General features: G+C 40.4%; 2 protein-coding genes across 3 annotated transcripts in view; both read left to right on the plus strand.

The window, feature by feature from the left end:
* The window catches only part of golph3a (golgi phosphoprotein 3a), a 186,236-nt gene that overhangs the window by 75,679 nt on the left and 83,567 nt on the right, over window positions 1-26,990 (plus strand). The window lies entirely within an intron of this gene.
* Window positions 1,628-8,132, plus strand: isl1a (ISL LIM homeobox 1a). 2 transcript variants are annotated; one of them, XM_079366967.1, is made up of 6 exons: window positions 1,628-1,776; window positions 2,206-2,395; window positions 3,209-3,468; window positions 4,398-4,684; window positions 5,942-6,109; window positions 7,394-8,132. In XM_079366967.1, exons 1-6 carry the CDS (start codon window positions 1,749-1,751, stop codon window positions 7,508-7,510), a joined length of 1,050 nt encoding a protein of 349 aa, XP_079223093.1. In that variant the 5' UTR covers window positions 1,628-1,748; the 3' UTR covers window positions 7,511-8,132. The 2 variants fall into 2 exon arrangements, with proteins under 2 accessions (XP_079223093.1, XP_079223092.1); XM_079366966.1 differs by having other exon boundaries at window positions 1,630-1,776; window positions 4,401-4,684.

Below are 26,990 nucleotides of genomic sequence, written 5' to 3' on the forward strand. Positions count from 1 at the left end.
GATAAATGACACTAAAACATATGTTTCCTCTGGACTCTAGCTGGGAAAGCTCATGATCAAAAAAAAGCCCTGCATGTCCACATTGCTGTGACGTCACGTCCAGTATCAAACAGTAAGTTGACCCTTTGATGCATATAGGTGAGGAAAATAACTGAAGCTTTAGCAGGTTTTCAATATAAGGTCATACAATTGTTAGTGAATCAATTGCTCATACTTTTGAAACTTAAATGACATTTATAACTGCTTAAAAAAAACAGTATAAAAATTGTGTTTTTATTTGTATTCATAATTGTATTCATGCAAGCAACATATTATGTGATGGGACAGTACTCGAAAAGCTTTTCTTATTAATAAAACCTCTGAATATGTGCAGACCCCCAACTCACCCACAAACATGTTAGGCTAGAGTTTGGTGTCAGAAGCCTGTAGGTCCATTTCAAAAGCCTAACCAATACAATTGTGATATCAAGCATTATTATTATTATTATTATTATTATTATTATTACTTATTTAGTACAATTTATAAATTAAATGCACACAGCAGCCTTAATCAGTATTGAAATAAATTTGATGCACCAATCTTCCATATTTTGGTAGAAAAAACCCTTTTGGTCCTGATGTCATAACAGTGTGTGCCATACCTTCCTGTAATGTGATTTTATTTTTAAACTCCCCTTGTCCTAAAATGTATTTTCGAACTTTAGTGTTATAGAAATTATTTATGGTATATTGGAGTTGTTTTTCTTATAAATTCATTACATGAAGGCTAATAAAAGTCAGAAAAGTAAAAAGTGTCCCAATATCACCCCAATCTCTGTCTGTGTCCTCTGTCTGTCTGCCTGCAGCGCGCGGAGGTTACAAACACAAGAGGGCGTGTTTGTGCGTGAGTGTGTATGCGTGTGTGTGTGTGTGTGTGTGTGTGTGTGTGCGCGCGCGCGTGCGTGAGTGTGTGTGTATGTGTGTGAGAAAAAAAAAAAAACCTCCTTTGATAACCTGATCGTTCAAATTATGAACGCTGGTCCAGTCACACTTTTGTTTGCCTACTTTTCAATACCAGAGTCAAGTTTTCCTTTGTGAGGTAATCTATGAGACGCTCTGAACGGCTGTTTTTTGCCTAAATACAAAAAAAGAGTTAACGCTGTGAGGTTATGTTTTAATCTGAATGCACCAAAAACATATTGGCTGTTTTCTTTGACGGGCCGGTAACCAGAAGCGTCCTAAACAAGTGCTGAAGAGCGCGCGGCCCCATGCTGAACTTGAATGTAATTATAAATGTCTTGATCGTTGCAGCCCAGTAACATTTACTCCAAAGTGTATTTCATGTTTACTATTGAAACTAAAAACGGGGAAACAGATGATGCCTGTTTATTTATTCAAACGTAGCACGACAAAACTCAACAAATCCGATAGAAAAAAGAAAAGAAAAGAGCAAAACTGGAAATACAAATGATATGCAGCAAGAAGTGTGCCAGTGTATGTGCGTGTGTGTGTGTGTGTGTGCGCGCTCTGCACAGCCAATCAGCTGCTCAGATGACGTGCTGCTGTCCTACGTCAGCCCGCCGCTTGTCATGCAGGATCAGAGCAGCACACACACCGGCATCAAACACACACACACACAAACTCCTTCTCCGAGCCGGACACACAGCCCCTGGCCCGGCAGCCCAGCCCGGCAGCGGAGGACTCACCCCGGCTTCCAGGACTCTCAGCCCGTTGAGACAGTGGACTTCATCGCGCCTTACTTTGTGGACATGGGAGACATGGGGGACCCGCCGAAAAGTAAGGAAACTTGTCCGACTATGGGGATGCGATGATCGGACAGGATTCAGCTCAACTTCGGCTGAAATTAGACTTTACATTTTACAGTCTGAAAACAGGTTCAGACGGCCTGTTAATGCGAGAGGATCATTTTAAGTCATTTTGATTGATTGGAGTGTTTTTGAACCTGAGAAGAGAATTCAAAATTAATATTACAACATAACAATAATAATAATAAAATTAGGCTAGTAATAATAATAATAATGATAATAGGCTAATAATAATCATAATACAAATTATAATTATAATAGACCTAATAAAGTGAAATCAAAGCATTATTATTTTGAGGAGTTTTAACAGTGTGTGTGTGTGTGTTTGTGTGTTTGTGCGTGTGTGTGTGTGTGTGTGTGTGTGTGTGTGTGTGTTTTCGTGTGTGCGCGTGTGTTGCAGAGAAGCGGCTCGTGTCTCTGTGCGTGGGCTGCGGGAATCAGATCCACGACCAGTACATCCTGCGGGTCTCTCCGGACCTGGAGTGGCACGCCGCGTGCCTCAAATGTGTCGAGTGCAGCCAGTACCTGGACGAGTCGTGCACGTGCTTCGTCCGAGATGGGAAAACATACTGTAAACGGGACTACATCAGGTAGGACAGCCGAGCCGGGCCGTGCTGAGCCTGAGGATACACAACATGAGATGGACACTGGACTTACTAATATTATTAATATATATGTATACCTTTTAATATTTTACAAAATCCCACAGAGATTATTTGGATTGATGAAAGCCACACGGTTCTGTTTATTGAAACATCACAATTTGGAATCTTATTTTCATCACCTGGCGTTTCTTCAGAAAATATCACGAGCCTTTATATTAATTTAATGCTTATTTCAAAATAGACTTTAAAAACGGGCATCAGGACATAACCTATTTATTATTTATGCATTATCTCTGGTGATGATCTGCGACAGATGGACCTGAGGAATATTTCAAACATCCTGACTGGAGATTTTTTTTTTTTTTTTTTTTTTTTTTTTTAAAGCTGTCATTAATAACTGATATTACAGCACACGCAAAACAAAAACAGGCCTTCGGTTTTTGTTTCGTGACAATGACCCAGATGATTTCAAAAAAAATAATTCAGATCCTGGATTAAAATATTAACCAGAAAAACAACACGGTATTTAGGCTATGATTCTCTTGAGTTAGCCTACATAATAACTGAATATTCCACCGTTTCCAATGTGAGACTGATAATAATTCATTAATTAAAAGTACTGAATGAAAATATTTTGCCACGTTGATTATAACTCTGCCTTTATACATACATGTTTATAAAAACTCCTACATTATAATAATAACAATAATTATTATTGGTATTATTTTTTATGATTACTATAGCTGTTGTTGTTCATATTACCGGAGTGACCGGAGCGCGTGCTCGTGTGTCCCGCAGGTTGTACGGGATAAAGTGTGCGAAATGTAACATCGGCTTCAGCAAGAACGACTTCGTGATGCGGGCCCGCTCCAAGGTCTACCACATCGAGTGTTTCCGCTGCGTGGCCTGCAGCCGGCAACTCATCCCGGGGGACGAGTTCGCCCTGCGGGAGGACGGCCTCTTCTGTCGGGCCGACCACGACGTGGTAGAGAGAGCCAGCATGGGCCCCGGAGACCCGCTCAGCCCGCTGCACCCCGCCAGACCGCTGCAGATGGCAGGTAACGTCCCGGGAGCAAGGGGGGTGTGGGACTCTTTTAACCTGCTCCTGGGTGTCTGATCTGACTCTGTCTTCAGCCGAAGTGCCACAGCTTTTCTCCTCTGACTGGATTTTAGCGCATCAGTTTAAAATGAGCAGATTCTGACTGACTCAGTGGACCGATGTGTCTCTCTTGTCCTGAGCACTGTGAGACTTAAGTAGCCTGTACACTAATACTGTCCCTGGCGTCAGGGGAACAGGTGGAGCTCATCCTGTGGTTCAGGTGTTCTGCTTGTTCTTTTATGTTTTGTCTTTTTTTCTGCATACCACCGTGCAGTCAGTCAGTCCGGGTTCAATAGATTAGATAGAGCGGGCGCTGCTGTCAGAAATACACCGAGTTATCACTGAGGAGGAGGAGGAGGGGAGGGGGGTATCCTAACAAGAAATACTGCAGAGCTCTGCAGGTCTTTGGAAGGGGCGGGATGAATGCAGCATCCATTCTGAATTGTATACAATGTGCATGTCACCCTCAACTTTACTCGATCCTTCTATTCATGGAGACTTAGAGACCACACATTCTCAAAAATACTTGTAAACGTGTTTGTTTCATTTGGATTTATATTCATCAGAGTTAAAAAAAAAAAACGTGGTGGAGAAATGCTCTCCTCGTTTACAAACCACTCTGCCCTGATCAGCAATGGCTTTTATTGTCAGCTGTGTGTTTGTAAAGCGGCTCATTACTAAACGAGTCACATGAATTCAAAGACAAGGACAGACTGATTGTTGAAAAGGTTGTTCTTTGTGTGCTGAGTGTTTGAGGCCTACAATCTGAAACTTCTTCACCTCTTAAACCTTCTCTGTCCACATCTTCTCTCATTCGTAAAAACCTGCACACAGATCCGTTAATTTTTCTTCCCTCTCCTTTTTTTATTTCTCGTCCTTTCCAAACAGCAGAACCAATCTCGGCCCGGCAGCCTGCGTTGCGGCCTCACGTGCACAAGCAGCCGGAGAAGACTACGCGGGTCCGAACGGTTCTGAACGAGAAGCAGCTGCACACTCTGCGGACCTGCTACAACGCCAACCCGCGGCCCGACGCGCTCATGAAGGAGCAGCTCGTTGAAATGACAGGCCTGAGCCCGCGGGTCATCCGAGTCTGGTTCCAGAACAAACGCTGCAAGGACAAGAAGAGGAGCATACTGATGAAGCAGCTGCAGCAACAGCAGCCAAACGACAAGACGGTGAGAGGACGGAGAGGTGGAGGAAAACAAACTTTAAGGATGAGTTTATCTCCAACAAACTGTGAGGAACAAATGACAGCAAACACAAAGCTGCAGCGCGAGGTTCCTTTTATTAAAGAGACTCCAATATTTAACAACAGAGTCTAATCTCAGCAACTCCATCACACTTTAACCAGCAGAGAGGACACTTTTATTCATAAAGTGGAAAATCACTTGAGAGCGGAGCTGAGCAGGACTGCGCGCGGAGTTAAGATGAAGGCCGCGCGCTATTTACACTCATATTCATCTGTTTACTTATTTGTTTGCATGTTTATTGATTGTTCTGTTGATTGACAGGGAGATTAATTTCACCCCCCCCTCAAAAAAAAAAAAAAAGAAGAGAAGAAAAAAACCACAGCTGTGGGCGTATTTGTGGGAGGGAAGTGGGACTGACTATAAGGCCCTTATGGCAGAAGAGGCCTTCATTGGTTCTGCAAAAATGAATAGTTTTTATTCAGATTTGTTTGTTCATGAAAAACTGGACCAATACATAATGCATAAAACTATTTGTAGATGCTTGAAAATGGTTGAAATGCCCTAAAGATGGGTTATTATTGTTATTAATTGATTTCAACTGGATAACGTGTTTGAGTGTAATTTACTTACTTAGCTATTCAAAGAAGCCCCAGTACCAGAGCTTTAAATTGTGATGTGAACATTATATTTTCATTTTTTGGTAACAGTGCAACAAAAATAGAAATATTGACTCATTGTAGTTAATTACCAAACACTCTACTGGATTTCACAAATACATTGGCAACATTGTGATTTGTGCCAGATGTGCAGTACATGCAGTCCAATATAAATCTCAATATTGCCAGTTTTTTTTTTTGATAGACTCATTATTTGCCTAAGCACCTTTCATATAAAACAGACTCTTGTTTTCAAAGCTTCAGTGTATTGATAGTGTTAATCATTATCCTTTTTAAACATGCGATACCTCGAAATCAAAAAAACATTTAAATAACCTTAATTTAAATATGTTACTCTCATTTGTTTAGGCTAATGGAGGTGTCATTGTAACATCTCATGATATCATGGTTCAGTGCAGATGTGGTGGAGGGGCCTGATGTGAGATCTTTCCATGGGGCTCAGAAATCCTGGAGACGCCCCTGCTCACAGCTACCCACATCTTATACCTTCACCAACCCTCAGTGATGGATGTAATAGATTCTGTGCTCTTTGGTTCTAAACACTCATTTCCCCCTCCTCTCTTAGAACATCCAGGGTATGACGGGGACCCCGATGGTTGCAGCGAGTCCGGAGCGGCATGACGGCGGCCTGCAAGCAAACCCGGTGGAGGTGCAGAGCTACCAGCCGCCCTGGAAGGTCCTAAGCGACTTTGCCCTGCAGAGCGACATCGACCAGCCCGCCTTCCAACAGCTGGTGCGTCATTATGATAGTTCACTTAAGCTTCAATATAAAATCTTTCGTTTGTTTCAAACATTATTTCCACTAGCAGACACATCCAGCTTTATGTGCGCAGACATATTTAAATAACCATATGGATGATGCTACTGTGCTGCAGGGCTCCGACTATCACAGTTTAGTTCCTTATTAAAACTAACCATTAGTCTGCTAAATGTATTGAGCTGGTTCTCTGCATACAGAGACGTGTCATGACTTTAACAATTTCTATGCGTAAAACAACGCGCATTCACATCCGTCGGGGAACAATAGGGGATCATGATGATGCAGATGCTTCTTAGTTTAAGAGAATTATGAAAAAAAAAGTTTACTGAGGGAGCAGAATGAGCAGGGGGTTTTTTACATTTTTTTTTATAACAGTGTTCATTTTAATGAGCAGTTACATAAGGCTGAGTTTTAGCGACCTCATTACTTGCACTCAATAATGTTCAATATCTCAAGTAGCTCTCTTTTTTATTTGATTTTGTTCAAACTCTTATAGGATATGCTTAAATATTTAGATTGTATGGATTTTATTGATATTATTCATTCTCATAGTTGACACAAACTCCTGAAATATTTTAGGATCCGTCTCAGACACAGACATTTAAATGGATTACAGAGCTGCAGAGAGAATCCATATGTTCTTCTGAAACCGTTTTAGAGCATTTCCCACTAACAAGAGAATCTGCCTTCATGGTGTGTTTAATACAATTGTGTTTGTGGCGGATTAAGGAGACATTCAGGATAGTTTTCCTTGTGGCCTAACTACAGACTATGCCGTTTATTGGGCTATAGAAAAAAACTGCACCGCATCCCTGGAGCGTATAGCGTTGAAGTTAACTTAGTTTTAAGTTTTAAACCAATTTTTAATGTATATAATACATGCTTTTCAAACTCTGTACATTTCAAGAGGTGTGAGTGTAGGTCTCTCTTGTTATCACGCAGACAGGTTGATCTGCATGAATCATGAGAGCATCATTAGTCTGTTGTTCGTGGTTCTCTTCCTTACAAATAGATCAACATTTTTCCGGACTAACAGACTGTGATACGGATCACTTCCATGGTGTTCACTTCAAAGAAAGACTCAGTTAACTTATTTTTTATTATTATTATTATTATTATTTTTTTTGTCTGTCAAACTGCTGTCCCGGCATGCTTTGGGAGTCCTGGACCATAATTCTTGATCATTAAACGGTCACAGCTCTGTAATTTGCGTTCAGTACCCGGATGTGTCTGACTCCCTCCTCTGTCCCTCTGCAGGTCAGTTTCTCGGAGGGGGGCCCGGGCTCCAACTCGACGGGCAGTGAGGTAGCTTCCATGTCGTCGCAGCTCCCGGACACACCGAACAGCATGGTGTCGAGCCCCATCGAAGCCTGAGGGACCCCCGCCCCCACCCATCCCACCGCCCCCACCCCACCCTCCCAGACCGCACCAAACAACCCCCCTGGTTGTGTTTTGACACTGTGAAGACAATCATGGGATTTTAACCACGGACATCGTCCTGCCGTGAAGCGTCATCACGGCCGGTGCTGCACGTTCACGCGCCCGGTTCCAGTTGCCAAACGGAGACGTGAAGCGGACTCTGTGTTTGACGGAGACAAACCTGAAGCTGAACCTGCTGAACACAGACTGGTGACTTTTTTTAAAATTGGGACCCCCCTCTACATGAAGGAAACAGCACTGCTCTTCATCATCACCACCACCATCCTCTTCTTCATGACCCGAGTACTAAAGCATTTGCAACAAGGTTACCTCTACTCTGCCACAGGCTCCGTGGGACATCTGTGTGAGTTAGTGTCCGTCCGACTACATTTTTTTTTCTTTCCCAAAGATGTGTATAATTATTATTATTATTATTAATAAGTTAAAAAAAAAAAGCTCTGGAAAAAAATGTTTCGTTTGTTCCCGTGCAACAGAAATTATTTATTATTTATTGTCGACAAATTTGCCACCTTTTTGTGTAACTTTCTTAACTGAAGTAAAAAGAGAAGAAAAATGACTGGAGTTTGGTCTGTGGCTTTTCTATCACAAGTTCTTTTTTTAAAAAAAAAAACGTTATAGTTAAAAATGAAAAAGGAGATTTTGACTGTCTTCAAATGGTTTTCTCGCTTTGTGGGTGTTCACACATGAGGCGGAACATCACATCCATTATCCGGCCTGATGGATGCTTAACTGGGTGTCATGTTGGGCTCGCGCTGTCTCAGTTTACCTGCTTTACACACAACATCCAAACCTCTGACTCCTAAAGTCTTTCTTATTTGATCAAAGGGATCAGATCCGACAGGGACATTTCATTTATTCAAACAAAGTACGTTTAAAGAAAATGTTCGAGACATATTTGAACATTACTGTGTTGATAATGGTGCCGACACGTCTTCATTTTTACATGACAGAGACGAGAACAATCATTCACTGGAAAGAGCGGCGATGTTCACATTTTCAAAAAAATATTCAAACGCAATATCTTCCAAAGGTCGTGTCTTTTGGGATTTTTTAAAACATAGTTATGCTGTCTCATCGCTGTTAAAAAATATACGTTTGTTAGATTTTTGAAGACAAAGTTTTCATTTTGAAAAATTAGTTTAGAATATTTGAAAGAATAATCATATTTACTGGAAAACGTAGCTGATCGTCTGCGTCCTTTCTACCATCTGTGTGTGATACATCATGCAGGTATCTTCATCTAATTTTGTTTAGAGATGTTTCACCATTAGAAAGCTGCTTAAGAATTTCTAACATGATGGCTCTTAAGCATGCATTGTTGCCTCACACTCTGCATGACCATGTTCTACAACGACAGGCTGTATATCTGAGAGTTTCTCCTGAATAACCTCCTCATTAATGCTTATAGAGAAGATGTTGTGTATGACTTTTGGTCTTCTATGCTCAGTATTGCACTAGCACCCTATATGCTCATTATTTCATATTTTTATCATGCAGCTGAATTCCTTCAATAGTCAGTAATAAGGAGGTTGTTGTCAGAGAACTCTGACCTGGTTGTTGCAAAATATGGTCTCAGAAAAAGGCATTAATGTGTGCTTTGTCATGGCCAATAAAGAGACACTATGTAAGGTAATTACTTCATGGTGAATATGTGAGCCTTCAAAATGTTCCCTGATTTCTTTAAATTGTTTGTGGAGTCAGTCATTGTTGAATCAGTTTGAGCTGTTATGAGCCTCAAACGATTCTTTGTCTTGGAAAACAGCTCAACACTAATCAGCAAATTCTCAGATTTGTGTCCAAAACAAACGGTGTATAAACAGAGGTATATGATTTGAATGAGCACCATCATCATTTAAAACCCTAAAATGTGTTCTCCTGCAGAAACCAAACTCTCCTTATACCACACGCTCTAAATGGTTCTTATACATCTTTAAAAGATGAAGTTTCACAGAGATGTATTCCATCTGAGCGTCGCTGTCTCTGCTAAATTCATTCCTTCCGACAACAGAGTTTTGACTTTAAATGCGTTTATTTCAGTGCTTGTGAAACTGTCTCTCAGGATTCTTGTCTCTCTTTTGAAAAAAAATAAACCCTGACGAGTCCTTTATTTAGTGGATGTCAGACCTTTTTTACACAAATAAATACTTGCAGCGCTTGTTTCTGTATCCTTTTTAATGGACAGAAACTTTTTTTTGTTTTTACCATAAATCCAATTCACCACAGAGAACACATATTGCAGCCAAAGTTCATTTACAAAGACAGGGCTCTGATCAAGCAATAATTTTTTACCAATGTTTTTTTTTCCTTCCAGGAAGATATTGCATTGCTTTATAATAAGTAATGAGCTGTTTTGTTGAAACTGAAGCTGGTGTGATAAAGTGCACGTGCACAGGCAGAATTCAAAGGAGAAGAACATCAGATAGATTGAAGTAATCTTTATTTTCTTAACCTTGTTTGAGGACCGCTAGACTCTCTTTAAGGATTTGCTAAAAAGTGAAGAATGGAGGAAACTGATGGATAAGTTACAGTGCTGATCAGAGAGGTCGAACACACCCACAGACAGGACACAGTGTCTTACTACAGATTTCTCTGCACGCTGCTGGAAACGTCCACAAACTGACAGCAAGTTTAAATCAAGTTGTCCATAATGTTATACCTTTTGTCCTGGTTTAAGTTTAATTTGATGTTTTACTTCTACTACTACTCTACTTACCTCTTAAGACTCACATCGTCAGCTGATTTTTATGTTGCCATGTTAAAATGTTTCTCAGAAAGGTTACTGTGATGCAGGATATTATCTCCCCATTATGAAATAAATAAAAATCCTACATAGGTGCAATATCATTAATGAAGGATACTGATGGCTATTCTTTTTAGAACAAAACCAGAAGAAAATATTTCTCAAAGGAGTCATTCAAAGGATGTAGAAGGAAGCTAATATCATGCTGAGCGAAGATTATTGAAGGAAAAAAAGAGATTGTCTTTTTAACATTGAAAGCAATGAAATGTCATATTAAACCATGAAGCGAGAGCTTCAGTGACCTCCTGCGCACTCTGACCGGCTCCCACCGCGGCTCATAAACTGAAGGTAACAAAGGTGAAAGTCAAACCTGCGGCTGAATTTGATGAAGACTTTTCGTTAGATCCTCTTCTTCGGACTTGTTTTCTTCTGATCCTGTTTGAAATGATTTTTCATTGAGGCTTGGTTTGGTTTCTTCTCTTCTGTATGTCATTGTTCTCCAGGATGTGATGGGGTGCTTTATGAAATATAGACTCTCACGATGAGGAAACTAACAAGTGTCAAAAACTGCCACATTCATTCTCTGCTGTGGGTCGTCTTTAGTAAGATGTGTAATTGTTTCTTTTGGATTTGTAGACTAGATCAGCTCTAATGTTATCGTCAATCAAGAATTATTGCAGAACGTCACAGATTGACCTACATAGAATCATTTGAATTTTGAATCTCAGCATCAGAGACATTTGGTGAAATGAAGGCGTGAGATCACATAGTGATGGAGGACATTTTCACTACTTGCAGTAAAATGTCACTGTGCTCTGACAGTCTGTATTTCTGCACCACTCCATCCTCAGAGCTGCAGAGGGGAGTGTCACCATCCAGCCGTGCTCTGTAATTTGGGCATCAGGACTCGCTGTCTTTTGCACCTTCTGCCTGCTGCTCGGAGCAGGTCAACATCCCACAGTGCACCTGTGCTCCCACAGAGAGGCAGTTTGATCACGCTGCTCTCGTCTGTTTCACTCTCGCTGCACACCGTTCAGCTGGAGAAAAATACTCCGGACACATTTAACTCCAAATGTAGAAATCATTTACAAAAGCTCAGTACATAGAGGTCTTATTGTTCGCATAAGTTGTCAGCTTGCACACTGCAAGTTTGCCCTTAAGTTTATATACTCACTTTTTATAGGTAGAATAAAAAAACATGAAGATTGTAGACTTTTTTCTCTTTGGTTGCACTTATCGTTTTTTTACGCCACTAATTGGGATTTCATCGTCACAGCTATCATTATGAGCACTCACAACAAACTCATCGCAGAAGTCTGAACTTGTAGTATTTCATGTAAATGGGCAATGCTTTCCCATTCACCTCATTGACCTGTTTGATGGATTTCTCAGTAAACAGTTCCTGCTTTCACACCATTTGGATGCAGTCAGATGAAGCTAAGCTAGAGTTAGTGATCAGGTGCCAATTTTGAAGTTAAAAAAAAAAAAAGGTATATTTTTCTTTTTGGATTTCTTTGTACCTCTGAGTTTTTTTTAAACAGTATTGTATTGTATTTATTCATTTATTTATTGTATCACATATGTGGTCTTTATCTCACACTGCTCCAGGTGTAGGACCTGGATGTACATGGGTTCTGCTGATGGAAAAAGGAGGCACGTGTGTGTGTGTGTGTGTGTGTGTGTGTGTGTGTGTGTGTGTGTGTGTGATTGTCGTCTAAAAGACAGAACTAAAAAATCTTGAAAGCATATTTTCATAAACCCTCATCATGATACCTGTCATTATTTCAGCCTCCTTTCTGACTGTTTATGGTAATGAAACGACAGTATAATTTGTTCCTTTTTTATTTGGTCATAGCACTGTAGTAAAACAGATTTCAGCCATCGCCGGTAGTTGATGTCTTTAAAAGAAATGTATGGTGTTCCTAGCGAACAGATCAAACTGGGGGTTGATTGGTCATCCTGAGCTGAAGAAGAAATGCATTTATTTTTCTAAGATTTTCCATATTTTTTAAGTTTCATATAGTCGTCAATTATTTCTTTGACAATTAATAATCAAGGCTTTCAAATGACAGCATTGACTCAGATTGTGTTTATTTCATCTTTGATCTGATGGTCATGACAGGTGCACATGACCAGTCTGTCCACTGAGGATCACATGAGGGACCCACAACACCTACACTATGTTTGATTGCTGTTGCCGGTCACTGTAGCTGCACCCCCGGAAAGTTGTAACCCTCAGTTGCTACCCAAGTAATTTTGTTCTCGATGCGGGCCTGAATGTTGGCTGCGGGAATAGCTGTGTTTTGTTTGTGGCGGCCGTTATAGGGGCCATGTCGTAGGGTAGGTAGTAATGGTGTTGTTACTACCTGGAATTTGCATGTACGGAGCCTGGGTCAGTTGAAGGAGGCAATGCTGTTTGGGCTGTGATAGCCGTGTAGTAAAGTAGGTAAGATAAAGCGTGTAGGTGTAGTGGGAGGTGGATAAAACACCGGTGAAGGGAGGTTCCCACTTGACAACACTGATATGCTGGTTTTTGCTGCCCATTGCGCTACACAAATAAGCTGTGGGCGTAAAAAAAAAAAAAAAAAAAGGAGCATAATTGGGTCTCGGGGTTTCCTCAATGAGCACTTATCCTTTTATTATGACACAAGAATCATGTGTTTATTTCAAATAGTGTTCAAATTTATAGAATAAACACTCAACAGAGACGAGACAGAACTCACGTTCCTCTCTAACTGCAGGCTGATGGATGTTGACAAGGCACTGGGATCATAATACCAAAGAACATGGCGGTGGCTCTGCGGTATGAAGTGTGTTGTCTCTCAATCTAAAGGTTCGTCCACTGCAGCCACTGCAGACGGCATGTTTGAGTTCCCTTTGGCAAAACACGAAAGCCCCAGTTGCCCACAGCAGGCATGGAAATCAGTGTGGGAATGTGTTAATATGAGTTTGTGTAGGAATAGTACTGATGAGCAGTAATCTGTGACTGACACATTATGTATAAAACCTCAGGGCCGTACTCTAACTGCTTTCCAGTTAACACTAAACTAACAAGTTTTTTAAGGGTTTCTTTTTGGACATTAGAGGTCACGGTACAGATGCCAAGACAATAAAAGAGAGTAACATCAGGACCTAAGTTGACCTATGATGATATCTCCTCATGCAACAGAAAACTTTTTGGTTCTTCCTTTAGTCAGCGGTTAGTGATAGCAGTTAGCGGTTTCAGCCATAGAATTCTCCAGTCATGTGTTTCCTTTGTTTACAGTCTGACTAACAACTTGAGAAGTGAGAATGGAGTCAGAAACTACGTTAAGAGATTATTAGCTGAAAGCAGATATCAGTTTGGGATTAATTCAAGCTAAATTGTTAAAAGGTGATGGCAGAGGGATTGCACGATTTTACAACAACTCGTGCTGTCACACAGACACTGTTCTCATGCAAAGATTTTATTTTAGGTCAAACACTCGAGGAAAATACTTGGACTACCAAACAGAAACCAGAAGACTTCTGGTCCTATGACACACTTTACGCGCCTGCAGTTTCTACATTTTTATCTGCTGAAATCAAAAATGGGGATTGCCTATTTGTTTACGTTTTCATTGTTTATTCATTGTAAAGGTCTTCTTTTGGTTTGCATCAAAATAAATGTCTTGTAAAAGTTTCTTATTTCCACTTAAGCCTTCATCATGGACATACTCAGTTCAGCAGTAAAATTAAAGAACACATCCTCAGCCTTTGTTAAAGACAAAGTTCATACTGTGTTTGAACAACAAGCCAAAATCACAACAAGAGACAAACAAACATCTGATTAATGAATTTTCTTAAATTGAGCAGACAAGAAAAACAAGTGATTTACTTTTGACCAAAAGTCCCTTTAATACAATGTGATTGATTCATGTTCTGACCAAACGATTCATAAGGAGATGGAGATGATCATCTCTGCTTTTCAACAAAAAGTCTGCTCAGTACATCATACACTGTCCTTTTTACCCATATTCAGCACAAATATGTAAATGTTTCAGGATGTGCTCATTACATAAACTAAACTAAATGGTTAAATTAATCCGTGGGTGATGACGTTTAACCATTTAGTGGTTCCCTCCTGACCATTGGCCGTAGTGTGTGTGTGTGTGTGTGTGGGGGGGCTTGGTCCTGAAATATATCTATAGTTTTAGATTTGATTTGTTTCTCTCAAAGTCATAGCTACCAGGGTAAAGTGAAAACATGTAAATTAAACACATTACCTATTACCTATTCTTAACTTTCTATTAACTCTGAACATAAAAGAACAATTCTCTGCTTTCTCTCTTATTATCGTAGTTGAGCTCAGGTCTGAAACCATTTGCACAGCTGTTAAGTCATTACCCCCAACCTTACCTGCCCACATCATATCCTGCTTTCACACGACATGCTCACACACAGCTACATTATCAAAGATTCATATGAATACACATATAACCCTTTGGCTCCTTCACTCTTCATTTCTTTGCATCTTGGATAGACACATCAAACATGGGCAAACCTTCAGCCCTTGCAGTGTTCTGCCCCCCCGAAAGGCCCCAAGAGAGCCGACCAATCAGAAGAAAGAGAGCCGTGTGTGGACGGACCTTAAAGAAACAGCAGCTGAAATGAACCGTTTCAGGCACTGACATGAGGGTTGTTACAGACTTCAGTCTAAAATAAATAAGAACTAATAATGCAGAGCTACACAAAGGTTTCACAGACTGACAACATGGAGGAGAAAATAATTATAACATGAGATCTCTAAGGCCCTTCTTCCCCCCTCTCTTTCTTCTCACTGTTTTTTTCTTTGTTAGTTTCTTTAAATCATTGAGTGTATCGGACTATTTTAAGACTGACTTGATGTATAGCGTTTGTAATGTTTTCATATTTTTGCATAATAAATTGTTAATAATAAACCCTGATGAAGAAAGTTCTGCATTGACAATCATTTAAGTATTGGTATGAATGTTTGGAGCTGCATCATATAGCAATACATGTGCAAGTCCATCAAACTTGTTTCTGCTACTTGTCCAAATGTACTTCACTGAGCCTGACCCTGAGGGAGCCTCTCAGACAGACTCTGTGCTCGCTCGGTGTCTCTCCTCTGTTGTGTTTGGGGATCTGGGCAGGGGAAACGAAGAAGCAGGACAAAGAGTCCTGATAACGTACCCAGCAGGTCTGTCTGGCTCTGGGACTGTATTCAGAGCGACGGACGGACAGAACAAAAGCAGCTCTGTACCTGTGCCGACTGAAGGAAACAATCGAGGGCCCCTGGATGAGACCACATTGAATCAGGATGGGAAATTAGCAAAGGGACCAAACCCTCCCAGAAATGTGGCGCCTGACTCAAAAAGCCAGCGGGTCAGTGGAGGGGCGGACAAACTTTGTGAGTCGGTGAATGAGAATGGAAGAGCTGACATCAGTTCTATTTAACTCAGTATCACAAAATCATTTACTTTTTAATGTGTTCACAAGAGGGACAGGATTTCAAAGCACAGTAACTGAAACCATGCTGCTTTTTTTAACACAATAATCAAAAACACAGTCAGTAACCTCACATACAAATTAGTGCTATCTAAATAGAGAATTTGTACGTAATTTGCACCAGACCGTAAGTGTATCACATCTGGCAGCACTTACTCACTAACAGCTCAGGCAGAACACAACAGTGACCAGAGCTCGACAGTTTATGAGAGCACTGTGTCACCTGGCCCAACACCTCTCCACACCTGCTGGAGGTCAGTGTCAGAAGAAGCCAACAAAACATCATCATCTGCATACTGGACAGATTCAATTCTCCACACAGGACCCTCCTCGCCCCCTGGTCATGACTATAAAAAACACAAACCTGATCTGTTACAAGGGGTGATCATTGCTAGTCCAACTCCTAGAGTGGTGTTTTTTTTTGCTTTTGCCCCCATTTAGAGACAGGACAGTGGAGTCAGAAATTGTTGAGTGAGAGTTGGACTTTGCTGCAAATACGTAAGATAAGTATCCCATACTCCAGCAGTACTCAGGAATCTAAGATCACCAAGCAAATTTAGCAAAGGGAAGATGATAATCAGAGCATCATCTCAAGGAGATCTCAGGGAGAATCTCTATAAACTCAATTAGAACATAGAGAGCAAAACATAAAACCATACAGCAAAGCAAGCTAACACTGGAGGGATTTCTACATGGTGGATAACAGACTGTATACAGCATGGTTCTTTTCTAACTCAGACCCATATGATCAGTATGTCCCCTTCTCTTCCATGTTTTATTGATTTAGAGTGTCATCTGCAGCTCTGTCTGCTAATAAGGCTGCTCATAAAACAACAGGCTGGTCATCTGTAGAAGCAGAGAGCAGAAGCTCTTCCTCTCATGATCTGCACAGAGCCTGATAACATCTGAGCAACCAAGGCAACACAAATCCAGACTCATCTGCCCGAAAACCAGCTGACTGCGCCTCAGTATACTTCTTTGTACATGCAGGATTTGCTGCTTTGTCACCAGACAAATCACACTTTGAAAAATACAAACATAATATATACAATTGGTAACAACCAAATTTAACTTTAGTAACATGGAAGAAAAAGTCTGTTAAGCGTATATTAATGTTGCAGCTGATGCAACATGAATGTGTTAAAGATTGAATGGAATCAAGTATTGATGGTACCTAAACTTGACCAGCTTTTTAATTTATTAATTTCATGATTGCGTTATATTTCAGTCTGTTTGTTGCATTTTCATTATTGCCAAATGGAGTTAAGGGTGGCAGGTCGAGCTGATTTATTTGTCCAATAAAAACAAGTTCTAAGTACACAATGGCACAAACGTGTGCTAATCCTCCACTCAAATAGTCCCTGACAAATGTTTCATTTCCTCTTGTTTGAGTATCGTTTGACAAAAACCACGGTGAGCATCTGTCTGAGGGAGTTCCTAAACCTCTAAAAAAAGAAACCTAAAACTTGTGGTCTGATTTTATAGATTTGGACCAAAGAGACACTGGTGACATAATGAGGTAAGCAGACCAATCACAGGTGTCACATGTATACAGGTGACCTATTAGAAAAGCTATGGAAACACCTTATTCCACAGTGCCCCTGCTGGCTGATGTCCAGAGCAGATAGATGATATTAAATATTAAAGGGAGGTACACCTTCATCATTGTCTGAGGGAGGCAGCCGGCCCAGGCTGTACACAGTCACACTCTCTGACTCTGCAGACATCTTTTTAAGTCCACGTACCTGTGGGGTTATAAACTGAAGCATCATGGGAACACCTGATCTGTGAGTTTGTGTTTTAACATGTTACAGACGAGTGTCACATGTGAAAAGCTGAACAACACAACAAAGATGATGATTCATTGGCGACTCTCTTAAAAGACTTGTATTTACTCACATTAATATACATTACCAATATTTATTTAATGAGCCTCTTCTGAATGTCACAGCGTATGGCTAACACATATTCAACGATGAGAGGAACTGCACACTGACGAGGAGGCTCCCCATGTAATTTAGCAGGGACATAATAGCAGAGCAAGCGACAACCTCCCGCGTTGAAAAACTAAGCCAAGCAGAGTCCACTTGGCTGCACCCATATTAGCATGCTACAGAAAACATGTTTCTTCTGAATAGCTAATTGTCTAAAACTGCACTGGGGTTTATTTTATTTTATTTTATTTTAATATTTTTGGGTTTAAGTAACAATAAGAGTTGCTGACAAAGTGAAAATGCTGTAGCTAAGCTGCACCTCTTTGTTTCTAGATTGAGCTAAGTTAGCTGTAGTCAGCATGTTGAGCTTCAGAAGTGCACTTCAGAAACCAATGGGCGTATCACATTATGATTTATGACATAAAAGCTGATTTTATTTTGAATGTAGGAACAGAACAGATGCTTTGAAAGGAAAGAGAGGCCCTTTGTGAGCAGGGAAAGGTTGAGTTTTGGTTTGAGGGACTAAAAGTAAAAAGTGAGGATGAAGGACTTTGGAGCACGATGGAAGATTGTTTGTGAAATAAGTTACGTCAGACAATTAAAAAAAGGTCTCAGTCGTGAATGTTTTTTGAAACATTATTTATCCCACACACTGACGAGTTCATTGTCTGTCTGAGGCTTCAACAGTTCACTGCAGCTGTGTGTGCGTGTTTGTGCATATGTGTGTGTGTGTGTGTGTGTGTGTGTGTGTGTGTGAGAGAGAGAGAGATTCAGAAGGAGTATCACCACACCACTCCTCTTCTGTGAATGTGCAAAACAAGGCAGAGTGGCAGCGCTGAAAAAACAAATCAGGTCTGGCTTTAAAGCACTCCAAGTGACGCAGCTTGAGCTAACCTTCATCCCGCGTTGCGTTCACTGCCTCTCTGGGTGAAAATGATAACACACTTGGCTTTAAAGCACTCAGACGGGCACAACACCTGAGAGTTTTGACCTTCCTTGTTTTGATAGGCTGGATTCACGCGCTCAGGGTCACCGCTGAAATTGGCACAACAACACTGGAAACCAAAACAAGCTTGACTGGAAAATCATTGAAAGGCTTCTACCTGGTATGCATATCACTGCAGGAAATTGATTCTGGCCCTCGTCACTTTAAGTGACACCAGGGCGTTCTTTTCAGCCAAATCCAAAATGTTTTGTTTTTTTTCACTCAGCGTATTGTTTAGGACAAAAAGAAAAAAATCACTTTCGAACTGGAGTCAGAGATTCATCTCAGCTCCAGTGTTTGAATGGGATGTCTTTGTTTTTCCGAAGTAGTCAGCAGTGCCTGACGTGGCTTGAAAAAAGACGAAGGAGTGAAGCGCACATAACACATCTAAGTAATTTGGTTCCTTCTAAAGCTGCACGTCTATGAAAAAATCAAGGACTTTGTAATTCCTTTTCAAAAATGTTCCCAAACCAGAGGACATTTTTAATTAGTTTGGCTCTATTTTCAGCTGCGGATAACTCAGTAAGCTGCAATAAGAAGCTTTATGTGAGTTCTTGATGATAAAAGAGAGGCTCAGATAGTTCACCAAAGGAAAAACATTTTTTCTACGGATATCAATACAATTTAAAATTTGTAAAAAGTAAAAGTACTCATGTAAAAAACATGTGGTTTAATTATCAATTCACATTATTGATACATTAAAACATTCATTACTTCAATGATGCAAAGTTTAAAGAAAGGGTTGGTAATTTTAGAAAACTAGCAGGATTTGTCTGTGCTCCCTGAAAAGCCACACCCTCCACTTGACTCTCAGGAAACACTTACATTTCTAAAAGGGATCAAAAAGGTTTTAAATCACACATTCACAATAATGTTTTTTTGATCAACATTTTTGCATAATTTATCAGTATTCACAAATTACAGTTTGATATCAATCAAATAGAAAGAAGAATAAATGCTAAATGTAGTTTATTTATGAATGGAGTTCATTTCTGGTTTGAATTTTTTAGTTGTTTTTCAGACAACAATGGAGTCTGTGGATCAAACAGTAATTGGTCAATGGACTTGTTTCATTCTGTTCTAGTCTTCTGTCTGCACATTCACACACTGATGGTAGAGGCTGTTGTCTAAACAGACCATCAGAAGTATAGTAACTAATCCCACACACATTCATACGCCACCGATGAAGCAGTGAGAGAAACTTGGGGATAAGTGTCTTGCCCAAGGACACATCGGACATGTGACTGCAGGAGCTGGGGATCAAACCCCCGACCTTCAGGTTGAGAGATGACAAACTCCAACTAAGCCACATACACTTCCAGAGAGAGGAAATATGAGAAACATCAATTCATTCTTCATTTACATTTCATAAAAAAATAGACCTGTTTAAAAAACGTCACCAAGCTACTCTACAAAGAAAGCAAACACACATACAGTGGCTGCATGCACGTTTGTTCCATTGAATTAAACAAAGTGTGAGCAGCACTGTGTTTCTCCAAACTGTATCTGATGTTTTACTGAACGATTCAATATTTACTTCAATCAGGAGAGAAAAGCAAATGAATCAAAGATACATTGGTTCATGATGATTACATGTTTGCATCAATGGCTCCCTCAGTAAGAAGTGTGGGGGATGAAATTATGTTTCAGTGGAAGTGTGGGTGTTGCAGCATCCACGACACCGACGGGTGTGACACACCTGGATGTGGAAAGCTGATGATTAAAGGGGATAAAAAAAAAATGAGTGAGCATGTGTGGAGGGTGCAACATTTGTCAGAATGAACTATTAGGCCAACATGCAGAATGTAGTTTTCCTGACTGAATATACACAGATATTTCTGTCAGTTCGAAAAAAAAATTTAAAATCTGCCCTCTTTTAAATGCTCATTCTTCAGAAGGTAAGAGATGTGCAGCAGCTGTGAGGAAAAGCCTAACGTGGTCAGAAATCTGAAGTGATGCATCAATGGCAGAATTATGAAGAGTAAAGACTTTTGGCTGCACTGTTGGAGGAGGACTACTTTACATTATGTTTCTCAGTGTGAGGAACGCGCTGAATGGAGCAGCTCATTGGATGATTGCAGGGAAGAGGCCAAGGCTGGTGGAGAGCCACTTCCTGCAGCTCTTGAGTTTGATGTAAGCTTCTGCTCTTGAATGATGAATGGGCTCCTACTCGCAGCTCTGCAACCAGCCATTCGCAGCCATGACAACCCGAGTCTGCTTAGGTCGGAGAACCTGGATGCTATACTTAATTTCCTCAAGCTCAATAACAACAAAAATGAGCTCAAGGTCATAGCCCCCAAGTTGCTGCTCAGGAAGGTTGGAGATAAAGTTGACGGGGCTCCATCCACACAACAACTTGATCTCAGAATTTTCCATCTCATTCCACTCCATCATCAAATCGGCCTTCTTTCATCTAAAAAATATCTTTCATCTCTGTCTCCTTCGTAGAAACCCTCATTCACGCCTTAATAACCTCCAGTCTGGCCTGCTGTAATGGAGTCCTGTCTTGGGTATAGCAAAGTCCAAGATGGGCTCCAATATGTCCACATATTGACCAGAGTCCTCACCAGCACAAAGGCAGTAGTACAGAACCCCAACCTTACTCCCCCTCCTTTGTATCGTATCTTATCGTATCATACATATTTGCATTTATGCATGCAGCTTTAGGGTTTGATTTATGTCAGAAAATAAAGGACATTTTTTAAAAATATCTTATTCTTTTGTTAAAAGCTGCGCCTATGTTTTCCTTGTGCTCTGCATCGTTTTTCTCTGAGTTTCAGGAGAGAAGACAACAAATCAGCCTGTATTTTCCTCCCGTTATGTGTCTGCCCCTTGTGACTGTGCCTGCAGGCGGTGGGTGGTGGTTGCCTGTTTGTCAAAGGCCTTCTAGCCCTGTCCATTTTGACATTCACATGGGAGCAGTAATGATCCTAAGAGCTGCAATTAAGCTGACTGTTGCGTTCCGGGGAAGCGCCTGGTGCCTGCTCTGTGCTGCACCTATTATTCCCAGTGGGAATACTCCCTGAAGAACAGCTTTTACTCTCCCCCTCCTCCTCCTCTTCCCTCTCCTCCTCCTCCTCCTCCTCCTCATCCTCTTCCTCCTCCTCATTCTGTCTCACAACTTTATTTCTTTTTTCAAATAGTCGACAACAGCACATGCAGTTTTCATTATAGATATGATTGATTTTGGTTTTCTGCCTTCAAAAATCAACTATAATAAAATTTATTACAATTGGTGTTGGGGTAACACACTTCAGTCATCATGTTTGTGTAACTAATAAGACAATTATCTCGTTACCTGCAGCACTTTCAGTTTTTCAGCTTCCCATATCTGCACGCTGTAACTGGAGGATAGAAAAAACAAATCAAAAGTCCCTTTTCGTGCATGCTTATTCACCTCTCATCTGCTGTTATGTGAAGTCTGCTCCAGTCCATGGAGGAGAAACACGTAAATGGGACTTGGCGATATTCACGACACTTGTTATTTTCTTTCACAAGAATGTAAGGTAAATTGAAATGCTGTGAACTCGACATCTAATCTTTCCAAGTACCTCAGAGGCAACATGCTCAAGATAAAAGCATGATGCCAACACCAACAGCAGAGGTTTCATTTGCAACAACAGGTAAACACAAAATCAGTGATAAATAACCTTGCTGTTGCCTTGTGTAGTAAAGAGCATGAAAGAGACATGTTGTGGATGTCCTCCTTATTAGAATAAGGTTTTGTGCTTATGTGTACATCTGTAAAGTTTATACATAATAAATATAGACAATATCACATAAAATCAAAACCATCCGAGGATCTGGGGTTACAGGGGTTATAAGGGGTTAACAATTTGGATATTGAAGCCAGCACCGTACATCCTTTAATATCAGTAAAGTCCTGAAATCACATTCTTAAACACACGGGAGGCAAAAGAAAGGAAGCTCAAATTGGGTGATGACTTCTGTCGTACTTGGACTGCTAACAGGAAAGACTGGTTTCTGGTCAAAAACATGAAAATGTAATTAATATTATTTTTTTTAACATGCCGATATAATTATGGTTAGTATTGTACTACATTATGAAATCACCTATTAGACATAAACTCATCGTATTCCCGTTGAGGAGACGCGCACACGTCAGAGGAGGAGCCACAGAAGAAAAACGACAGCAGTCAGTTTCTATTAGAAATGAAACACAAGAAAGTGCTCTGAACATTGAAGTCCTGATTTTTTGCTCCTGATTCCAGGAGTGCCATCCAAGAAAATGAGGACTCTGCCCTCACATGCAGCCTTTAAGGCCACAGTAACAGACCACTGTTCATCAATTTGTTTTTAACTGTGTAACTTTTATGTGGTAAAATATTTAAAGCGACTTCAAATATGTGTTAAATGTGTGATTACTGATTGATTGTGAATGTCTTCTCAGAGATCATGTCAAACAACATAATCAACTCATACACACTTTATTCTGCGACATGTACAACAACCTCCAGACCGAGCCGCACGTCAATAACATCCAGAAGAATGTTTTATCAGAAGCTAAACGGAGGAAACAGAGACATATTGATCGGTTATCGGCTGAGCTGATGGTTACAGTCCAACATGATCACACACACACACACACACACACACACACACACACACACACACACACACACAAAAACACACACACTCACAGACTGACAGGACAGTCTCCAGGATTTCTGGGCCCACTGAGAAGATCTCACGTTGGGCCCTGTGCACCACAGCCTCAGTCAATCCTGAGAGATTACTGTAACCATACATCCAACCCATTAAAAGACTTTGACATTAAGAAGCTCCTTTCCGAGGGAAACCTGGCCAACACAGGCAGCAGCAAAACTCACTGTTACAGACAGACACACAAGGAGAGAGAAAACACAATTTACTAAAACATAGAAATTTACATTAAAAGAGAAATATCTATGAGTCACATCTGGTAGATCAAGCAAAAGCATCAACATCCAATAGACTCTACTTTCTTAAAAATATTTAAGGTTCCTTTGTTTTTTATGTCTGCAATAAGTTCCAGGCTGAGGGTGCAGAATATCCAAAAGCCCTTTTTCCCAAAGTCTGTCAGAGTGTTTGGGACAAGGAGGTCTAGAGAACTGAAAAATGAAGATTTCCCCCAAAACTTTTCGATCTGACACTTTTTAAGAGGATACAATCTCTGTTTAAGGATTAACACAAACCAAATGTGTTGAATCCTCTGTTTCATACGACAGGTGCAAAAGAGATGAATTGAATAGATCTCTCAAACAACATTGGCAACTTTTAAGTCCCAGTTAAGTCATATTTTAACAGTTACCTCAAGAAGAAGAGAGAGAGAATCGTCTACACTCACTCCTCTCCAGCTTTGCCTTCTTGTCCATTCATTGACAATGTAGTAATAGAGTAATTTAAACTGGATCATATCGAAATAATAACATCCATAAGCATCCTTACATTAAAAAAATACTAAATCATTGTGTTCCACTTAAAATCTCTGTGGCAGTTTAACTATAACAGTCAATTAAATGTTGTTTTTAAGCATCTTTTTTTGCATTACAGTCATTTGTTTTAAAGTTCTTTTTTAAAGTTTCAGTTTTTACAATTACTCTTAGAGGTAATTAATAACTTTAGTAACACAGTTATAACTAAGAGAGAAACAAATTTAAACTAAAACTGTAGATCTATTTAAGGGCACCTTGCTTTCTCTGGGCCATGGGCAGTCAGTTCACCCCCCCGAATATGACGAGGCAGGAGACAAAGAGGATACACAGGAGGTACAGTAGAGCAGCAGGTGGGTGAATCCATCACAGCAAACAGACAAAAAGGGGAAAAATCATTTTAATTAGCTGAGTGAATGTGATTTGCTGAATGTAGGGAGCCGGCCTCTCCGCTCTGCACATTAAAATTGGTCTAATTTTGTGTGTAGAAAAAGTCCCATCTGAGCAGCCCTAGCTGCAGTCAATCATGTTAAAAGCTGCGGGTGCTTAATTTGATTTACCAATATAAAATGCAAATGAGGTGATCAAGTGGAGTGGGAGCCCGGAGGAGGAGGAGGAGGAGAAGGCTCTCTTAAGCTGTCAAGTTAAATGGAACAGACAGTCGCCTGGCAATGTAAAGAATGTTTTAGCATATTCGTTTGATTAGCGCTACAAAAATTTAATTAGGATGGCTAATTGCCTGACAAATTGCTGCACATCAGAAAAACGGCAGAATATATTTTAAATACACTACAACACCCCCGAAGCCTATGTGCTCCTCACCCATATGTTACATTTTCAGCCCAAACCGGCTCTTTCTAATATGTGAAAAGCCTAATTAAATAAATGGAAGATGGCACAACAGTCCCTTACAATAGTGAATGAGATAATGTGTGTAATTAGCGTGCAGCAGCCTGGCCATATGCCTGCGTGCTGCACTCAGGCGGGACGAGCCGCGCTGCAAGAACAAATCAAATCAGAGAGTGCTGGGAAAGCTCCGGGGACTCACACTGATGGGCCACCTAACCAGCTCACACACTCACACACACACACACACACACACACACACACACACACACACACACACAGTGACACACTGACTGTGACACACTGACTGTGGACCCTGCACTCTCTGTCACAGATGTCGAGTAAGTTAGCATCATACCATACATCTGTTTTCTTCCTTTGGTCTCTTGGTGAACATGTTTGCAGAGTTATTTCTGAGTCTTGTTTGAGTCCTCCATCACTCTGAAGTGTGCCTAAAATAATCGTCTGTTGCCTGGCGACTGACTAAAAACGACAGCCCACAATCTGCAGCCACACTGAGACTTATTACAGCTGACATTTAGTGATCATCCAGTGTCACTGTCTCCCTGCCGTGTCCCCAAACCTTCAAAAATAACAATCACTGGTCCTGCACATACGCTCAGCATCCGTGTGTACATGAGAACAACAACAACAAATACAAATACAAACAACACTGATGATAATTAAAGTTAATTACAATTGTTTTTAAGGATTTTTTTCTAAAGGAAACAGGGACATCTGTTGTTCTTGTCCACTATGTATCACCGTCACTGATCACTCAGCTACAATGAAACTTATTAAAGAGGGGCCAATAGAGAGTAAAAATAATGGACGTAACCACAATGATATGAAGTTCTGCATCTTGTCCGTCAAAATGTTGGTTTTCTGGAGTCAGAGGTGACCGGAATTAGATGATAGGGTAGAACTGGAGAGGAGCGAGGGATTTGAAAATGAAACAATGACCAAACCTGATAATTTCATCAGCTGCTAATAAGCATCTTGTTTATCTAAGAATGAGATTTCTGGTTGTAAGTGAGCAAGCGAGCTAATGATCAAGGAATCCTTCTCTCTGACACGGATAGCTGCATATTAGTGCTAGACTTGTAGGAAAAAAACACACAAGACATCAATCATCACATTTTGACATGACAAAATCTCCAAAAGTTTCCAAAAGCATGAAGAAGTTAAATTCAGTGACTGAATTACGTGAATTTAGCAGACAGCTAACACTTCCCACCCGTCACTCTAATAAGCCACACCTCTAATTTTACATCACTTAAAACCTTATTATAAAACAGAAATTCAGCCTGTACAGTTGTCACGAAGAGAGAAATAAATTAGAGAGACCAAAGCTGTTTTTGTAGACTGTTAAAGATGGACATTTTTACACGGGGCTCTATGGAGACAGCTTCAAGTGGACACACAGGGAACTACAGTTTGTACCAATTTACTTTTCTTTATTACTACTCTTCTTCTTCGTCAGCCCCAAAGATTTCTGCCCCGGTGTAAATCATCGACATGAAATAAAATGTATGTTAAAGAAAGAAGAGATTTTTTTTTCTCTTTTACAAGCTTTAAATTGGTAAACATCTAGAAAAGATGTCTCCAGCAGCCTTCAAATTAAATCTTCAGAGCGAATTCTCCTCATGCTCACAATTGACTCACCTCCACCCCCCTCCCCCTCGTGTTCGCACAAAGGTGTTCTCATGAAACGTACCATATTTAAGCACCATTAACTTCAAGTAGTGAACAAATTGTCGTTGGCTTGAGCTGCCGTCGCCTGTGGTCTGCATCGTTGTGTTAGCAGGCTAATATTAGGACACTTTAGTTTACTCATAGCTTCACATTGCATGTCAACTGACACAGAATGACCACGATCTTTAAAAACAACAGACAATGCGACATGACACATAAGACGAGAAAACAACATCAAGGTACAGAGACAGAGCAAAGTTTGAAAAGAGGAGTTTTTAACAGTGATTTAAAAGTG

The sequence above is a fragment of the Symphodus melops genome (genome assembly GCF_947650265.1).
Source record: "Symphodus melops genome assembly, chromosome: 1".
NCBI lineage: Eukaryota > Metazoa > Chordata > Actinopteri > Labriformes > Labridae > Symphodus > Symphodus melops.

Excerpts from the sequence above, each read along its gene's own strand:
- isl1a (XM_079366967.1), top strand. The coding sequence starts at position 1,749 with ATGGGAGACATGGGGGACCCGCCGAAAA. Across the intron at positions 1,777-2,205 it reads CATGGGGGACCCGCCGAAAA|AGAAGCGGCTCGTGTCTCTG; the intron begins GTAAGGAAACTT and ends CGTGTGTTGCAG. Across the intron at positions 3,469-4,397 it reads CAGACCGCTGCAGATGGCAG|CAGAACCAATCTCGGCCCGG; the intron begins GTAACGTCCCGG and ends CTTTCCAAACAG.